Here is an 18,981-nt window from a genome sequence, read left to right on the forward strand (position 1 = left end):
CAACAACACACTGTTATATCTGGAGTATTTCTCCTGTCTTATCCGGTGTCCTGTGTGAATTTAAGTATGCTCTCTCTAATTCTCTCTTTCTCTCTCTGAGGACCTGAGCCCTAGGACCATGCCTCTGGACTACCTGGCACGATGACTCCTTGTTGTCCCCAGTCCACCTGGCCGTGCTGCTGCTCCAGTTTCAATTGTTCTGCCTGCGGCTATGGAACCCTGACCTGTTCACTGTGATTACTATTATTTGACCATGCTGGTCATTTCTGAACATTTGAACATCTTGGCCACACCTCATTTTTCTACTGTATTATTGACTGTATGTTTGTTTTACTCCATTGTGTTGTTGCATGTGTCGAACTGCTTTGCTTTATCTTGGCCAGGTCGCAATTGTAAATGAGAATTTGTTCTCAACTTGCCTACCTTTTTAAATAAAGGTGAAATAAAATAAAAATAAATAGCCTGGTTCCTCTCTAGGTTTCTTCCTAGGTTTTGGCCTTTCTAGGGAGTTTTTCCTAGCCACTGTGCTTCTACACCTGCATTGCTTGCTGTTTGGGGGTTTTAGGCTGGGTTTCTGTACAGCACTTTGATATATCAGCTGATGTAAGAAGGGCTATATAAATAATTTTGATTTGACTAGGCTCAATCTGCCTTAAACACCAAAGAAAAACACACACACACACCCAAGTAGCCAGTTTAACCAACCAGTGTGTTGTTAAGCACTAGGGTGCACATTCTCAGGTCAGGGCCGGCAACACGCCACTGTGCTAGGAGACCTCGGGTAATAAAGACGAGGATTGGACATGCACACAGACTAGAGTGTATATGCGAAGGACGGGAGAGCGATGGCAAATCATGTGTGTGCGCAGAAACATGGGATGAGGTGTGTAGCACGTGCATAAGTATGTGTCGAGTGAATGTGTGCATGGAAGAAGGGTTTGAATAAAGGCATGCGCCTGTGTAATGCGCATGTGAGCATGAGGAAGGGCATGAAATGAGGTCTACTGGGTGAATGTGTGTTGTGTATGCGCATGCGTGCTGTGCCTATGTGTATGCCCGGCTGAGTGCATATGCACTGCAGGGTGAGGTAGTACCAGGTGAAGGGTGGCATTGCTCTCACACACACACACACCTGGGCAGATGAAAGGCCGGGTACTGGGACATACCAGAGGCACCCAGGCGGCCAATCGTCTCCGCGCTCCAGCCACCCGAACGTTCCCCATCCCACCCAACTGTACAGAGCCTGGTCCTACCTAACCCAACAGGCCCCACACACTACAGCCAGTCTGGGCCAAACCAGCCGTTCACCATGTTCCAACAACAAGAGCCAACCAACCATTCACCACATGTTCAAAGAGAGACCTAACCAACCGTTCAGCATGTTCAAAGGTGACCGTGTTCATAAGCGTTCACCATGAAACTGGGAGGGCTGCCCGGGCCAGCCACTCAGCCGGTTCACTATCCTCAAGTTCAAACAAACACAGGTTGTGCGGCGTGTTAAAGAGAACAAGGACATGCCATGCTGTTTTGATCGCAGCTGGAAGCAGATTGCATCAGAGCCATTTTGTGCAGTGAGGTCTACTGTTCGTTCCGTGTGGAGTGCTTTGGTGTTAATGGTTTAGTGTTGAGCAGCGTTGGGGAGTAGCGTGGACTGAAGACTGGATGGACCAGGTGCTGGTAGGGTCCAGCAGGTTGAGACAACCTCTTCTCTGAAGTGATCGCCATGGCAGCTTGACAACAGGGCAGGTAAGAGCTGTGGCCTCTGCCTGTACTGTTTGCTTGACTGTTGTCACGGCAATGGAGAAGTGCCAGACCAGTTGGGGCATGCTGACCTCTAACCTCGGGCAGCTTGGGCAGCTTGTCTGCATACGAGGCTGTGTGTCTAACATTGATGCACCGCCGATGCCGCAACCACAGCACAATGCTTCTACAGTGTTGCGCAGTGGTGATTCCATCAATCAAGTAAGGAAGAATTGATGGTAACAAAAACTATTGATATCTCTTGGTGATCAAGTTTGTCATTAGTACACAATGAAAGAGAATATAATTATGAAAGCTTTAGCCAACCTTTTACAGGTCTGTAGTGCCTCCTCTGGCACCCTACAGGGCAGCCCTCATATGCTCTTTTCATAAAAAATATTTTAGCATGGACCAGCACAGGAAGCAGGTTAAGTCCACACCCATGCCTATACAATAGCCTATACTGGGTTCCGGCACCATCAGCACTAATGCTGTGAGACGGCCAACACATAAAATAAAGTTTAATGCAAAACGTAGATTCTTACTTCTGGCAGAGCTGGTTGAAAAGGATCTTGGGGTTGACAGGGCCCTTCCCAGACTCCTTCATGCTGTGTAGGAAGAGGAACATGGCCGAGGTCAGGGGCTCTGGACTGGGCAGAGTCACTGTCAACGCCCCCTGAAGGACAACCCCAGGAAAGGAGAGAGTGAGCGAGAGAACATATGAGTGTTAGACAAGGCATGTATTTCATACAGAGTGTTGCACTACCATGGAAAGCCTGAAGGGGCTTGACTGCATTCTACAGATGACTGGAGACGTGGGGGGTGGGCTACAACATGACTCAAGGGTTATTTACGATAGCCTGTTATGCTAATAATAAAAATAACCACCCATATAGACAGTAATAAGTGGCTTCCTGTGCCATGTACACTATAAGACTATACCAAGCACAAGAGGGTGGAACGTACCACATTTGACTCGGCAGGGGGGCAGATCTTCAGCTTGTATCCCTTCTCCTTCACATCCTGTATCAGGTCGTTCAGCATGTGAGTCTGGGACAGATTCTGATGGACAGAAATCAGCCATTATTAAACCATTACCATTCATTTAGTCATCATCGTTTTCACCTGCATGGACAGGACAGAATCATTTCTTATCAGTTAGAAGAATCATGAATTAACATCTTCCTGCACTTCTTCCTTTTTATTTCATCATCCCTTCACAAAAAAATTATAAAAACATACAAATATTACAAATGCAAAAAAAAAAATGATTGGTAAAACCGGAAAGTCTACAATTGAAAAAATCTCTATTAATTCTGAGAAACTGGCGGGTGTTAGCCTAAATATCATTATGCTAAAAAAGCCCTTTCCAAAGAAATGATAAGCTGTGACTGAAACACAGAAGGGATTGCCCAGAGCCACCATTGTCCCATCATATTACTGCATCATCTCTTTCTTCCCTTTCAAACGACAGTTGTTTTGTCACATCCTGGCAATGAAGACAGTTGCTATGGAAAAGACACAATGGCTTCAGCAGTGTGAGCTTTTGCTCTGACAATTACGTTGTTTCACCAGCAAAATTGCAATTTTGAAGGAGACAATGGCGGATAGAAAGAGAGAGGGAAAAAAAACATGTAAAGGAAGAATGTTCGGTCTGGTTTCAATCACGAGAGAGCTCCGAAGGTGATTAACAAAATGGCAGAAAACGGGAAGGGAATGTAAGTTTAAATCCCCCAAGACCAGACAGCGAACACACACTGGAACATAGAGAATGTGTTCTATACCAATCCTATTCTCCTGTGGATAGATGAGTCACACATACACATATAAAATACTCTTGCATAACTTGTTCTTGCCTATACTGCTGTATTGTAAAGACATGATATAGTAACTTGTTGACTTAACTCTAGAATGCCTACTTCAAGTGTTTTAGTACAAGTCTGTAAGATCAGGACTTAACCCATGTCTGTACAAGCCTTTTGTTGATTTTAAGAACAAATTCTTATTTACAACGACGGCCTACACCAGCCAAACCCGGACGACGCTGGGCCAATTGTGCACCGCCCTATGGGACTCCCAATCACGGCTGGTTTTGATACAGCCTGGATTCAAACCAGGGTGTCTGTAGTGACGCCTCAAGCACTGAGATGCTGCGCCACTTGGGAGCCCCAGGCTGGTATGTTATGGTATTTTACTGTAGGCAGGAGCAGCACTTGACATGCCAGTTTGACCAGCCGTCATGTTTACAGTACACTGTTCCCTAGACCAGGGTTGTTGAGGGAGAGAAAATGTTGTAGGTTTAAAGCTTATTTCCAGCAATTCTACACATTTTGTCATGAGGTGCATAGAACATTTAGCCGTTTTAAAGCTAATTTTCTTGCAATTCTATACATTTTGCCATGTCTAATGTTTATTCATGTGATATTTGAGTGACTCAAACATCACAAAAATATCTATGGTTTAACAAACCGAGCAAAACAATGTTAGCTGACATGGGCTAGTTGATCTGGACATTACTGACAAGTTATAAATAGTTCTCTAAGGTATGCAATGACCTTCATTACACCATTGGTAAAGACTCTCTTTGACATGACCTTATCCCTATGGTTGCATTTCATAAGCAGCCTCACCAATGTTTACGGTATACAAACCAATCTCATAATGACCGCACCTGCATAACTGCGTTAAAGAAGCAGGTGTTTCCTAGGTTGTTGATGCCTTTGACTGGGACTAGTGTGCTGTTGTTGACCGGACTCTTCCCTCTGGGCTGGTCTGCATAGTCGCTGGGCTCCTCTCTTAGCTTGATCATTTTCGATGTTGTTCCTGCAAGGCACAAAAAGGAAAAGTTGTTTTACGCCTATATACAAAGTTTTTGTCATTTTCAACTGTAGACTAGAGTTGGACGCGAGCACTCGATTCAAGGTTTGTATTCGATTACTAATGAGTATTTGACATTTTCAAATGCAAGTATTAAGCAGGTGAAATGTGCAGTGCATTCGGAAAGTATTCAGACCCCTTGACTTTTTCCACATTTTGTTACATTACAGCCTTATTCTAAAATTGATTAAATAGTTTTCCCCTCATCGATCTACACACAATACCCCATAATGACAAATCAAAAACGGTTTTCAGAAATGTTTGCAAATATCACATTTACATAAGTATTCAGACCCTTTACTCAGTACTCTTTTGAAGCACCTTTGGCAGTGATTACAGCTTCAAGTCTTCTTGGGTATAACGCTACAAGCTTGGCATACCTGTATTTGGGGAGTTTCTCCCATTCTCCTCCCATTCTCCTCTACAGATTCTCTCAAGCTGTCAGGTTGGATGGGGAGCGTTGCTACACAGCTATTTTCAGGCCCAGAAGCTAGGATATGCATATGGTGGATTTGCATAGAAAACACTCTAAAGTTTCCAAAACTGTTCAAATAATGTCTGTGAGTATAACAGAACTGATATGGCAGGCGAAAACCTGAGAAAAATCCATCCAGGAAGTGGGATTTTTTAATTTTGTAGTTTTCTATTGAATGCCATTACAGTATCCATTGACTTAGGACTCAAATTGCACTTCCTATGTCTTCCACTAGATGTCAACAGTCTTTAGAAATTGTTTCAGGCTTGTATTGTGAAAAATGAGGGAATAAGACCAGTCTGAATGAGTGGACCCTGCAATGTCCCAGAGGTTTTTCATGCGCGCGACCAAGACCACACCTTTCTTGTTTTCCTTTTATATTGACGAAGCTTTTGTCTGGTTGAAATGTTATTGATTATTATGACTAAAAACAACCTGAGGATTGATTATAAACATCATTTGACATGTTTCTACGAACTTTACTGATACTTTTCGGATTTTTTGTCTGTCTGATGTGACTGCCTTTGAGCCTGTGGATTACTGAACAAAACGAGCAAAGAAAACGGAGGTTTTTGGATATGAAGAGGGACTTTATCGAACAAAACAAACATTTATTGAGTAAATGGGAGTCTTGTGAGTGCAACCATATGAAGTTCATCAAAGGTAAGTGATTAATTTTATCACTATTTCTGACTTGTGTAACTCCTCTACTTGGCTGGTAACTGTTTGTAATGATTAGTCTGCTGGGCGCTGTTCTCAGATAATCGCTTCGCCGTAAAGCCTTTTTGAAATCTGACACCGTGGTTGGATTAACAAGAAGTTAATCTTTAAACCGATGTATAACACTTGTATGTTTTATGAATTTTTATAATGAGTATTTCTGGTTTTGAATTTGGCGCTCTGCAATTTCACTGGATGTTGGCCAGGTGGGACGGTAGCGTCCCACACCCCCTAGAGAGGTTAAAGGCCGGGCTCTGGCTGGGGCACTCAAGGACATTCAGAGACTTGCCCCGAAGCCACTCTTGCGTTGTCTTGGCTGTGTGTTTAGGGTCGCTGTCCAATTGGAAGGTGAACCTTCGCCCCAGTCTGAGGTCCTGAGCGTTCTGGAGCAGGTTTTCATCAAGGATCTCTCTGTACTTTGCTCCGTTCATCTTTCCCTCAATCATGACAAGTTTCCCACAGCATGATGTTGCCACCACCATGCTTCACCGTAGGGATGGTGCTAGCTTTCCTCCAGACGTGACGTTTGGCATTTTAGGCCAAAGAGTTCAATCTTGGTTTCATCAGAGCAGAAAATCTGGTTTCTCATGGTCCTTTAGTTGCCTTTTGGCAAACTCCAAGCGTGCTGTCATGTGCCTTTTACTGAGGAGTTGCTTCCATCTGGCCACTCTACCATAAAAGGCCTGATTGGTGGATTGCTGCAGAGATGGTTGTCCTTCTGGAAAGTTCTCCCATCTCCACAGAGGAACTCTGGAGCTCTGTCAGAGTGACCATCGGCTTCTTGGTCACCTCCTTGACCAAGGCCCTTCTCCCCCGATTGCTCAGTTTGGTGGGGAGGCCAGCTCTAGGAAGAGTATTGGTGCTTCCAAACTTCTTGCATTTAAGAATGATGGAGGCCACTGTGTTCTTGGGGACCTTCAATGCTGCAGACATTTTTTTTGTTACCCTTCCCCAGATCTGTGCCTCGACACAATCCTGTCTCGGAGCTCTACGGACAATTCCTTCGACCTCATGGCTTTGATTTTTTTTATGAGGGATTTTTTAAATACTTTTTTTAATAAGGCTGTAACGTAACAAAATGTGGAAAAAGTCAATGGGTCTGAATACTTTCTGAATGCACTGTATATGCACTGACAAATGTTTTAGCAAAGATGCACTTACTGTTCGTTTAGTATGTCAAGTGCAGTGAAAATGTGTTACGTTTTTTTCCCCCGCATGGCGTCACCTTGCAAGAGAGTTTGTCTGTATCGATGTAACTTGTTGCAGCAAAGGCATTTTGAAACTTTACATACGAAGCAAGTTCTCTGAGGTCACCAGAGAAAAAACACCTAAAGTGTCCCTCAATTTCCTGTGAGACCAGAGCTTAATAGTTTGTTCAGGGAGACAGGGGTTGCATTCAACCCATTATGTCCTGGGATGGCTTCTTAGTGGGGGCCAGTCCCGGTCCCAGCAGCACACAGACACACACACACACACACACACACACACACACACACAGACACAGACACAGACACACACACCGGAGAAAACTGCAAACATGGTCTCCTGCGGTGGAAGTGGGTTAAAGTGCGGGAGGCCAGGGCGGCAGCTGGAAGGAGAGCTGGGTCATATGGGAGAGAGCAGATGACAGCTGGAGAAGTTTCCACTGTTTAGGGAGAGACTGCTCTCTGGCCCAGCTGTTACTCCTCCATGACCGTCCCAACTCAGCAAGAGGGAGGCAGTCGTCAGTGCAGAGCAGGCCAGCAGGGACAAGCACTGAGGGATTATAGTTGGGGAGCAGTCAGGAGGCTGACAGCTCTGTGCACTAGTCTAACACTCAAACCATGGGGTGTGGCTGGCTGAGACAAACTAAGTACATCTCTGTACAAAATTCTTATCTACAAAACAAGGGGGATGTAATGCTAAGAAACACTTTAGGAAAGTCAGGAACCAGTGCAAATCGGGCCCCTAAGAGGCGAAAGAGTGATAAGATACTTCTTCTTGACACATCTGACATCATTAAGTATACATGGTTGTCTTGACGAAATCAAACACACGCAGAAGATACACTACATGACCAAAAGTATGTGGATACCTGCTCGTTGAACATCTCATTCTAAAATCATGGGCATTAATACGGAGTTGGTCGTCCCTTTGCTGATATAACAGCATCCACTCTTCTGGGAAGGCTTTTCACTAGATGCTGCGGAGACTTGCTTCCATTCAGCCAAAAGGGCATTAGTGAGTTTGGAAACTGATGTTGGGGGATTAGGCCTCGCTCGAAGTCGGCATTCCAACTCATCTCAAAGGTGTTCGATGGAGTAGAGGTCAGGGCTCTGTGCAAGTCAATCAAGTTCTTCCACACGATCTCGACAAACCATTTCTGTACGGACCTCGCTTTATGCACGGGGACATTGTCATGCTGACATAGCAAAGGGCCTTCCCCAAACTGTTGCCACAAAGTTGGATGCACAGAATCGTCAATAATGATTTCCCTTCAATGGAACTAAGGAGCCTAGCCCGAACCATGAAAAACAGCCCCAGACCATTGTCCCCTCCACCAAACTTTACAGTTGGCACCATGCATTCGGGCAGGAAGCGTTCTCCTGGCATCCAATGGCGGCAAGCTTTACACCACTCCAGGCAATGCTTCGCATTGCGCTGCTCGGCCATGGAAACCCATTTCCTGAAGCTCCCAATGAACAGTTCTTGTGCTGACATTGCTTTCAGAGGCAGTTTGGAACTTGGTAGTGAGGGTTAAAACAGAGGACAGATGCACTACGCTCTCATTCGGCGGTCTCGTTCTGTCAGCTTGTGAGGCATACTGCTTCGCGGTTGAGATGTTGCTGCTCCTAGCACTTACAGTTGACCAGGACAGCTCTTGCAGGGCAGAAATTTGACGAATTGACTTGTTGAAAAGGTGAAATCATATGACGGTGCGGCGTTGAAAGTAACTGAGCTCTTCAGGGAAGGCAGTTCTACTGTCAATGTTTGTCTATGGAGATTGCATGGCTGTGCGCTTGATTTTATACACCTGTCATGCTAGGACCTAGTACAAACGTTACAGGCCATCCTTTCCTATTCTGTTGTCATTAGTGTCATTTGTGAAGGGAGAGACAAGTGTTGTTCCGTCACATTAGGCATTAATGAACAAAACAAGTGAGAGGACCCAAGGCTGTTGAGATGAGAAAGCCCCCTTTGTGCATGTTTGCCTTTCTGCCCCTCCCCCTCCCCTAACCCATAACTCACACCACTTACACAATTTATCCATTTTCTTTCATGCTCCGGGAGACAGCAAGCTGCTTAACCGTGAATTAACACTTCTCATGTGTACATTAATCAGTGTTACAAGACTACCAGAGATGGGAAAAGGTGGGTGGCCATTCCTTTGTCAGTATCTCTCTGTTGATTTTAAATTTTCTAAATGGGAAGAGATGAGAAATGTGATCATCTTAGGTAATCAATGTCAGTATGTGACATTATCTTTATGACTATAATTATATGACATTGTTATTATTTGGGTGACAGGACAGGGGACTACCTGCAGTACCTACCTATTTCATCATATAAATGGTATCAAATGGAGATTGCCATAACTGCATGTACCATAAGTAAACCAAACCAGCATGTGCTTGGTTAGAGGATGTTAAGCTACCTTGAGGACTCAGGACCAAGTATTCTGGTATCTGTGAGCAGCACTTCCAGACAGATGGCTCAGTTAGCAGTGGACCCCTTGCTGCTGCCCTGCTCCCCAAGCCAATGAGGCCAGTCCACTTCTGGCTCTGACCCAGCATGGGCAAGGGCAAGGTGAGAGAGACATGGACGAAAAGACACTTAACCCAAAGTTTTCATTGTGAAAACAACCGACCCTCCTGCCCACCCTTTCTCTCCTCAATTTTTTTTTATAAATAAGCCTTGCACATGCTCCCTGAAGAAATGCTCCCTGCGATTCTCATGATTCTATATGTATTGCCATTCGATACTGTGATTTTTATTGAGATTTGATGTTCCAAACATATTGCTCACTATACAGAATATGTCTGCTGCAGAGGGACAAGAGAGACCATGAGAAAATTAGTTTTGATCAGTCAAGGAAATAAGTACTGAAAACATTTTGGCTCACTTTAAAAAGATGGAGAGCAAGCTGTAGGATGAAACATTTTGACACAGGTACAGCCGACTGGCACTAGCTACCACTACCAAGTATAAATGTATTTTACAAATGTATACTTAGTCAAATATCAATATAATATCATGATTCTCCCCCCCCATCACTACCATTGAAAATGACCCAGTTTGTAAACCCATAACAGAGATCAGGACAAGTGTGTACCTATGGCAGGCTGAGGATGTGGACGGTCCCCCCCTAACCTCCCCCCTAGATCTACTCTACCACCACAAAATCAGTTAGTGATCCAGCTAAAACATCGACTGAGAATGTCTAACATCAAATATTGATGATAATTACTCGGATGTATGGCAGATGGATGTTCTTTGCCTGGCACTGTGATGGTCTCTGTGACCAAGCGGGGCGGGGTTCCGCCTTGGGACCATTGAATGGAGTGTTGGTCCAACCCAGTCCAGCCAAAAGCATCTGTCCCTCCAGCCGCCACACTGGAAACATCTGGAGGTCTGTCTGTCTGGAACTAAACAGACATCAGGGAGGGGCCCATATGGCCACACTACACAACACATTGCAAACAAGTGTGGACAGGGTAGTTCCTGGTAGAATGAGAGAACAAGTTAGAGAAATACGATACTTTTTTTCTGGAATCTGTAAGCAATGGGGAATATGTGACGAGATGGGTATGTAGCTTTGTGAGAATGTACCTGTTTGTACAAGTGTGTGTGTGTGTGTGTGTGTGTGTGTGTGTGTGTGTGTGTGTGTGTGTGTGTGTGTGTGACAGAGAGTATTCTGACCAGCTCCTTGGCTAAGGAGAGGGGAAAACTGGACGGAATGGGAATGCCAATGGACACACTTCATCTGGGACCGCCACTGAAGGTAAACAATGTTCAGGGAGCCATCTGCCAGGGACCCGGGAAGGGGGTGCAACGAGCACAAGCATATGGAAAAGCAGATTTTTCCTCCCCCTGCAGCAGTCGGGGAAGGTAAAATGTCAGCATGCGCTGCGTCCACGCTTGACTGTGCCGCGCTCGGCACCACCACCTGGCCCTCCTTGCTCAGCCACCGAATATGGGCAGCAGTGACACTGTTGAGCTTGTCCCCAGGGCAGACTAAACGATCACGATCCCTGTCTGCCCCCCTCCTGCTGACTCCCTCCTCAACTCCCAGCTCTTTTTCACACAAGTGAGAGAGAAAAAATGGCTATTGTTTGCTTTCTTTATGAAAAAAAATATATTTATATATATCCAAAAACTTATATTGAGGCTGAGGTTTCATTTATATTGGAAGCTACTATTGCAATAATTCAATAGCACAAATCTAAGTCCATCATTTAATGCACGGAATACTGAAACAACAATTGGACACACCGTGCGCTGTGCTGTCACTAGATGCCAAAAAGGCTTTTGACAGGCTCAAATGGCAGTATTGTTGGCCGATTTAAGGAAATTTGGTTTGGGAAAGCATTTTATCGATATGGTTCGTGGATCGTACGCTAAACTTTTTGCCATGATGTCTACAAATGACATACAATCAAGTCCATTTCCTATTTTTCGTGGATGTAGACAAGGCGATGGCTTATCCCTGACATTCATTCTCTCTCTAGAGAGGATGAATGCAATTGCTTCTCCTATACCGATTAAATCATCATCTCATATCTCTATACACGTATGATGTCATCTTAGATATGATAGCTATTGAGAATTCAATATTACAAATTGATGTCAGGATATAAATCAGCATTAAATGTTGATTAATGAAACGGCCAAGAAAGTTTCACTTCACTCAACAAATCCTGTTAAAACCCAGTCCACTTATTTGGGCATTAAAGCTGCAATATGTAACTTTTTATGGCGACCCGGCCAAATTCACATAGAAATGTGTGTATTAGATCTGTTCTATGTGCGCGATTTCTATGCTTCCTGTTCTTAAGTTTTGTTTTTGCGTCTTTTACTTTTGGTTTTGTACACCTCATCCAAACAGATGAAAATACAATCTTTTTGGTTATTGAAAAATATATTTCACAGTGGTGTAGATGGTACAATAATCCTCTACACTATACTTGCTTGTATTTTGTCACATAAACTGAAATTAGGCAAACTATTAGAATTTTAGCAACCAAGAAATGGCGGAGCAATTTCTGCATAGTGCATCTTTAATTCACAAAATATCTCTGCATGGTTTGGTGAAGTTTAATTATGAGAACATTTACAAAAGAGGTTGAACAAGATCTAAACATTTGGAAGAAGTTGCCTGCTTCCTTACAAACAAGGGTTGCTTCCATAAAGATGAGTATGTAGCCACGTATTCATTTCCTAAGCAATGATGATCCCACTCTTTCCGCCACTAGGTTATTGGGTAAGGATTGATTAAACTTGTACGTAAATACCTTTGTCATTCCAAACATCCTGTTTGAAGTACTACAACGACCGAAGGGAAATGGGGGACTTGCATAAACAAATGTTTATATTTACCACCAGTTTTTCCAGTTACGCCTACTTAGATCATGGTTCGATCAGTCTACATCAGTCTCTTGGAGAACTATTGAGGAGGAACTCGTTTTTCCTATTAGATTACAAGATGTGTTATTTTCTGGTATAACTATTAAGAAATGCATGTTATATTATGGTCCCATTATCTCCAATACAAAATATCATTTTAGGAGGGTTGAGAAGTGAATAGGTGGTAACTGGAAGAGGCATCTCCATACCCCTCTGTGGCATAACCAGGCAGTTGCTTCAGGTACTAAAGCATTTGAGTCAAGTCTGGTCTGCAAAAGGGGTCAATAATCTAGGGGAAATACATGTATTGAACTCAAATCAAATCTTATTAGTCACATGCGCCGAATACAACAGGTGTAGGGCTTACAGTGAAATGCTTACTTACGAGCCCCTAACAACAATGCAGTTTAAAAAAAAAATACAGATAAGAATAAGAAATAAAAGTAACAAGTAATTAAAGAGCAGCAGTAAAATAACAATAGCGAGACTATACACAGGGGGGTACCGGTACAGGATCAATGTACGGGGGCACCGGTTAGTTGAGGTAATATGTACATGTAGGTAGAGTTATTTAAGTGACTATGCATAGATGACAACACAGAGTGGCAGTGGTGTGGAGAGGGGAGAGGGGCAATGCAAATAGTCTAGGTAGCCATTTGATTAGGTGTTCAGGAGTCTTTATGGCTTTGGGTTAGAAGCTGTTTAGAAGCCTCTTGGACCTAGACATGGTGCTCCGATACTGCTTGTCATGCGGTAGCAGAGAGAACAGTCTATGACTAGGGTGACTGGAGTCTGGCTATTTTTAGGGCCTTCCTCTGACACCGCCTTGGCACCAGTGATGTACTGGGCCGTACACACTACCCTCTGTAGTGCCTTATGGTCAGATGCCGAGCAGTTGTCATACCAGGCGGTAATGCAACCGGTCAGGATGCTCTTGATGGTGCAGCTGTAGAACCTTTTGAGGATCTGAGGACCCATGCCAAAACTTTTCAATCTCCTGAGGGGGAATAGGTTTTGTCGTGCCCTCTTCAGGACTGTCTTGGTGTGCATGGACCATGTTAGTTTGTTGATGTGGACACCAAGGAACTTGAAGCTCTAAACCTGCTCCACTACAGCCCCGTCGATGAGAATGGGGGCGTGCTCGATCCACTTTTTCCTGTAGTCCACAATCATCTCCTTTGTCTTGATCACGTTGAGGGAGAGTTTGTTGTCCTTGCACCACATTGCCAGGTCTCTGACCTCCTCCCTATAGGCGGTCTCGTCGTTGTCGGTGATCAGTTCTACCACTGTTGTGTCATCTGCAAACGTATTGATGGTGTTGGAGTCATGCCTGGCCGTGCAGTCATGAGTGAACAGGGAGCACAGGAGGGGCCCCTGTGTTGAGGATCAGCGTGGCAGATGTGTTGTTACCTACCCTTGCCACCTGGGGGCAGCCCATCAGGAAGTCCAGGATCCAGTTGCAGAGGGATGTGTTTAGTCCCAGGGTCCTTAGCTTATTGATGAGCTTTGAGGGCATTATGGTGTTGAACGCTAAACTGTCGTCTATGAATAGCATTCTCACATAGGTGTTCCTTTTGTCTGTTGGGGCAGTATGCAAATTGGAGTGTGTCTACGGTTTCTGGGATAATGTTGTTGATGTGAGCCATGATCAGACTTTCAAAGCATTTCATAGCTATAGACGTGAGTGCTACGGGTCAGTAGTCATTTAGGCAGGTTACTTTAGTGTTCATGGGCACAGGCACTATGGTGGTTTGCTTAAAACATGTTGGTATTACAGATTCAGACAGGAAGACATTGAAAATATCAGTGAAGACACTTGCCGGTTGGTCAGCGCATGCTCGCAGTACACGTCCTGGTAATCCATCTGGACCTGCGACCTTGTGTGAATGTTGACCTGTTTAAAAGGTCTTACACACATCGGCTGCGGAGAGCGTGATCACACAGTCTTCCGGAACAGCTGGTCTCATGCATGTTTCAGTGCCATTTGCCTCGAAGCGAGCATAGAAGTAGTTTAGTTCGTCTGGTAGGCTCGTGTCACTGGGCAGCTCTTGGCTGTGCTTCCCTTTGTAGTCTGTAATGGTTTGCAAGCCCTGCCACATCCGACGAGTGTCAGAGCCGGTGTAGTACGATTCGATCTTAGTCCTGTATTGATGCTTTGCCTGTTTGATGGTTCGTCGGAGGGCAAAGCGGGATTTCTTATAAGCTTCCGGGTTAGAGTCCTGCTCCTTGAAAGTGGCAGCTCTAGCCTTTAGCTCAGTGCGGATGTTGCCTGTAATCCATGGCTTATGTACATACGGTTACTGTGGGGACGACGTCATCGATCCACTTATTGATGAAGCCAATGACTGATGTGGTGTACTCCTCAATACCATCGGAGGAATCCCGGAACATATTCCAGTCTGTGCAAGCAAAACAGTCATGTAGCTTAGCATCTGCTTCAAGGGGTATGCGTTTGGGAACGCATACTGTGATTGGACGGGAATGTAAAAATTCACTCTGATGTGTCAGTTATTTACTCATCTTCAGTTGCTAAAGTGGAAAGATCTTTCAGTTGTTAAAGCGTGGGTAAAGGATATGACTATTGATGAGTCTATTGATTGGGAGAATGTCTAGGAGAATATATTTCACTCAAAGAACCCAAACCATCAGTTAATACATTTGAAGCTCATTGGTCATACTTGACAACACAGACTCCAAGCCCAAACTGTGACCTATGTTCCCTCAATGCACTTGGCACATATAAACATATGATATGGGATTGTCCTGATGACTTCTGGAGAAAAGTATTCTCTCTGACACGATTGATAAAACTGTACCCCTTGAACAAATTCCTCTGTTAATGACGGATCAGGTATGCAGCTGAATAACAAACGGCAAGATTTGGCTGACTTGGTTGACTGCTGCCAAAAAACGTGTTCAGCACTGGTTGCCACCACATGACCTTCATATGAGGAAATGGTTGGCTTATTTTCAGGACGTGGTTATGTTGGAGTCACATTTTTTATAGTATGCCTTGTTAGGCATTAGGGTGGCGGGGTTAAAAAGGAGGAAAATGTTGTTTTTTTGTATTGCCTAATAAAAACAATTGTTCACAAAATAAATTGCAAATCTGTCAAGACGATAGAGGTTATTCATATGATCGAATATACTGCCATTCCACCACAAACAATTTTGAACTATAAATTGAATTTACAAGACTCACTGAATTGATGCGCTGTATGAAACTTATTTGGAATGTTGACATACAAAATAATCACTACAGTAGCTATTAGTCTAGAGCAGAGTATTGTAACTATGGTTGAAAACTTGAATACACCAGCCACCGCATAGGGCTAGGCTAAAGAAAATTGATATCCAAAACCTAACTTATCAATAGACAAGCTAAATGACCTCTCATTTGACATACCACCTCAAAAGCCTATGAAGCAGTGTCCTCACACTAAAACACTGAAGCAGATGTAAGAGGCTTGTTTGATTAATTTCACCATCTAGAATGGGACCGTAGTGGAGAGCCAAGGACAGCTCTCGTCATACAGCAGTAAACAGGCAGTCAAGAGGAAGGCTGGGCAACACCAAATGTCTTATTAATTTGTACATTTGTTGTGACTGCAGGGCATGAAAAGTCTGCTTTCTTGCCATCTGAGGCCAAAAGAGCCCACTGCCATGTTAAACCTACACATGCAAACACACACGGAAATACACACACACACTTTCCAAGCTGTTGCTGGCCACATTGCTTGCCTACATTAGTGTGCAGTGGTGGGAAAAACTACAGAAGCACCCTTGATTAGCTTCCTAAAAGGGACCACCAGGATAAAAGCTTTTTTCTTATGGACATTACCCACTGACTGTAGATCAACACTACATCACATGTAGAACAGGAACCCTGGATTTAAACAAGGGTCTTATGGGTTGACCAGGGCCCCCAAAAACAGAAAATCGATCCAACTGTGACGCTACAGGGTTAGCGGGTTATCCAACATGTCACATGGTAAGAGTTGAGTTGTATCCTTTGAGAGATGCCATGTATATGGACACATAGAATATACATTGTTTTCTCATGGTTGAAGGTCCTAGATGAAAAAGGCTGAACACATAAAACCAAAATGTCAAAAAGAGAAAGTGTGTCTAGCTCCATTATATAAATGGAATGCATTGCACAAGATATTATTTATTGTCTCTTTTGGGAGGGAAATATTTCTAGCGCACAAATTATGTGTTTATTTGTCAAGAGAGAAAAAAACGTTAGCTTTTACCAGGTAGAGCATTCTGTTCTACTGTGGCTAGCATCTTTCGAAATACATAACACCAGTAACTAGAAAGTTAAAGTTTTCACTGAAACAATAGTAGAATAACCAACATATTTTGTATGAATGGCAAGATTGAGGTGGGAGCAGCCATATTAAAGCCCCTATGTAGGCGTTTTCATTTTATTTTTAAACCAGCACTGTGTTTTTCATTAAAATAACTCAAAATATATATTTTGGGGAATTTATTTCCCCGAGCCTCCTTTTGCCATTGAAATGCTCAGTGCACTGGCGCACAACCGTATATGGACCTTGGCTTGAAAAGGAGATCCAACAATTGGCAGCAGAGCAAGAACCTGGTCACAAGGCTCAGTTCGCCGATCAAATATGCCTTTCGTCCTCTCCTGTGAAGATGATAGCTTCTCTTTAGCCATTTCACCAGCGGCGTACAGGCGTCGCCGGAAATCACACACATAAGATAACAGGGACTGAGGTGGCTCAGGAGACTTCCAGTCATCCTGGAGAACAGATAGGTTGCGTGGACTTCTATGTCCAAACACAAGGTCCTTCGGACTGAACCGCGTGCTCTCCTGTGAAACCTCCCTAGCGGCTAACAGTAACCAAGGCAACCCCTCCTCCCAATCCTTATCCATCTCAGTACAATAAGGTCTCAACAAAGACTTAAGTGTTGGATGGAAACGTTCCAGTGCTCCTTGACTTTGCGCATGATAGGCACTAGACAAATTGTGTTTAATATGGGGCTGTTGGAGAACCTGACCAAACAGATTAGAGGTGAAATTAGATCCTTGATCACTCTGAATGACCTTAGGGATTCCAGACAGTGAGAGAAACTGAGTGAAAGCTTTTAGCACAGACTTAGTGGTGATAGACCGGAGAGGATAAGCAGCAGGAAACCTAGTGGTCTGTGCATCACAGTAAACAGGTAACTACTACCCTTTTTAGAACGAGGCTGAGGACCAACAGTCAATCAGATACTCAAAAGGTTGGCTGAGTACAGGAATAGGACACAGTGGTACCGGCTTAATAGCTTGATTAGGTTTACCAGTTAATTGACAGGTGTGACCAGTTTTGATGAACTTAGAAACATCCCTCTTTAACCTAGGCCCAAAAATGTCTTAATATGTGATTGTAGGTTTTCCCTCACAACCATATGTCCAGCAACGTCGTTGTGGGAAGTTGTCAAAACCAACTCACGAAACTTAACTGGTACAACAACCTGACTAATCGCTTCCCCCAGAAAACAACTACCATGAGACACCCACTTTCTCATCAGGACATCCTCTTGCAGAAAATATCCATGGGCGACATCTCCCAACTGCTCCATAGGCACAATTTGGTCACGCAACTCTTCTAATGTGGGGTCAGCCCGTTGCGCCTTGATTAGGTCGGAGCGGGGTACAGATAACGGGATAACAGGGAAAGTAGTGACAGATTTCTTTGTGGTATTCTCGTTAGCCGGCGCAGCAAACAGGTCGCCACGGCTCATAGAACGTGTCACTCAACACTCAGAGAACACCTCTGGGAAACTCTGCGCACTCGCATCAGGAATCCCTACAAATGACGGCTTAGCGGAAACCACTAGAGACGGAAAAACGACAGGCCATAAATGCTCACCAGCCAAGTTTTTCCCAAAGATAACGTCAATACCCTCAATAGGCAATGAAGGACGCACCCCCCACAACAACCTCACCTTTCACCAGTCCACAATCCAACATCAGTTTATGCAATGGGACTGACAGAGTGTTCAAACCTATTCCCTGAGTCAGTCTCAGCAGAGAAGGGTAACACAGACTCCAACACAAACGATTTAGAGGCACCTGTGTCTCTCAGGATCTTCACTGGCACTAGGTCCTTACTTCCTAACATAGACACAAAACCCTCCGTAATGAAAGGTAAATAGACTGGGTCAATATGGACTTTCACATCACCTTGAGCACGAGACAATGTGTCAGGAGTGAACTGATGTGGAACAGGCGCAGCCAACGCCGTAGGCTTAAGATTTAACGTAAGCACACGTACTGAATTTACCCCTAGCCCTGAGAACCGGACATTTGTTTTTCCAATGACCTGAACCTTGACAGTAGTGACACTCTTGACCAAAGTCAGCTTTACCACGGGAGTCAGGCTCAACCCTAGTGAACCAAAGTATCTCGGTGAGCGAGGCCCAAATCCCTCCAAACGCCCCCACTCACTCCAAATACGGGGCTCTGCAAAGACACTTTTGTGAGCCAAAACTTACTCATCCCCCAAAACCGCAGCTTCAGCAGTAGTCTTTAATTTTCGTTCGTTAATGTACGT

General features: G+C 44.2%; 1 protein-coding gene across 5 annotated transcripts in view; it reads right to left on the reverse strand.

The window, feature by feature from the left end:
- The window catches only part of LOC115175760 (ubiquitin carboxyl-terminal hydrolase 45), a 44,521-nt gene that overhangs the window by 13,050 nt on the left and 12,490 nt on the right, over positions 1-18,981 (reverse strand). For all 5 annotated transcript variants that reach the window (XR_003872098.1, XM_029735272.1, XM_029735262.1 and 2 more), the window contains 3 exons: positions 4,412-4,563; positions 2,707-2,802; positions 2,286-2,416 (listed from right to left, as the gene is read on the reverse strand). Coding sequence is in view for 4 of the 5 variants with exons in the window: in XM_029735272.1 (XP_029591132.1) it covers positions 2,286-2,416; positions 2,707-2,802; positions 4,412-4,563 (379 nt within the window). In the remaining variant the exon portion in view is untranslated. The remainder of the gene's footprint in view (positions 1-2,285; positions 2,417-2,706; positions 2,803-4,411; positions 4,564-18,981) is intronic.

The sequence above is a fragment of the Salmo trutta genome, chromosome 3 (assembly GCF_901001165.1).
Source record: "Salmo trutta chromosome 3, fSalTru1.1, whole genome shotgun sequence".
Taxonomy (NCBI): domain Eukaryota; kingdom Metazoa; phylum Chordata; class Actinopteri; order Salmoniformes; family Salmonidae; genus Salmo; species Salmo trutta.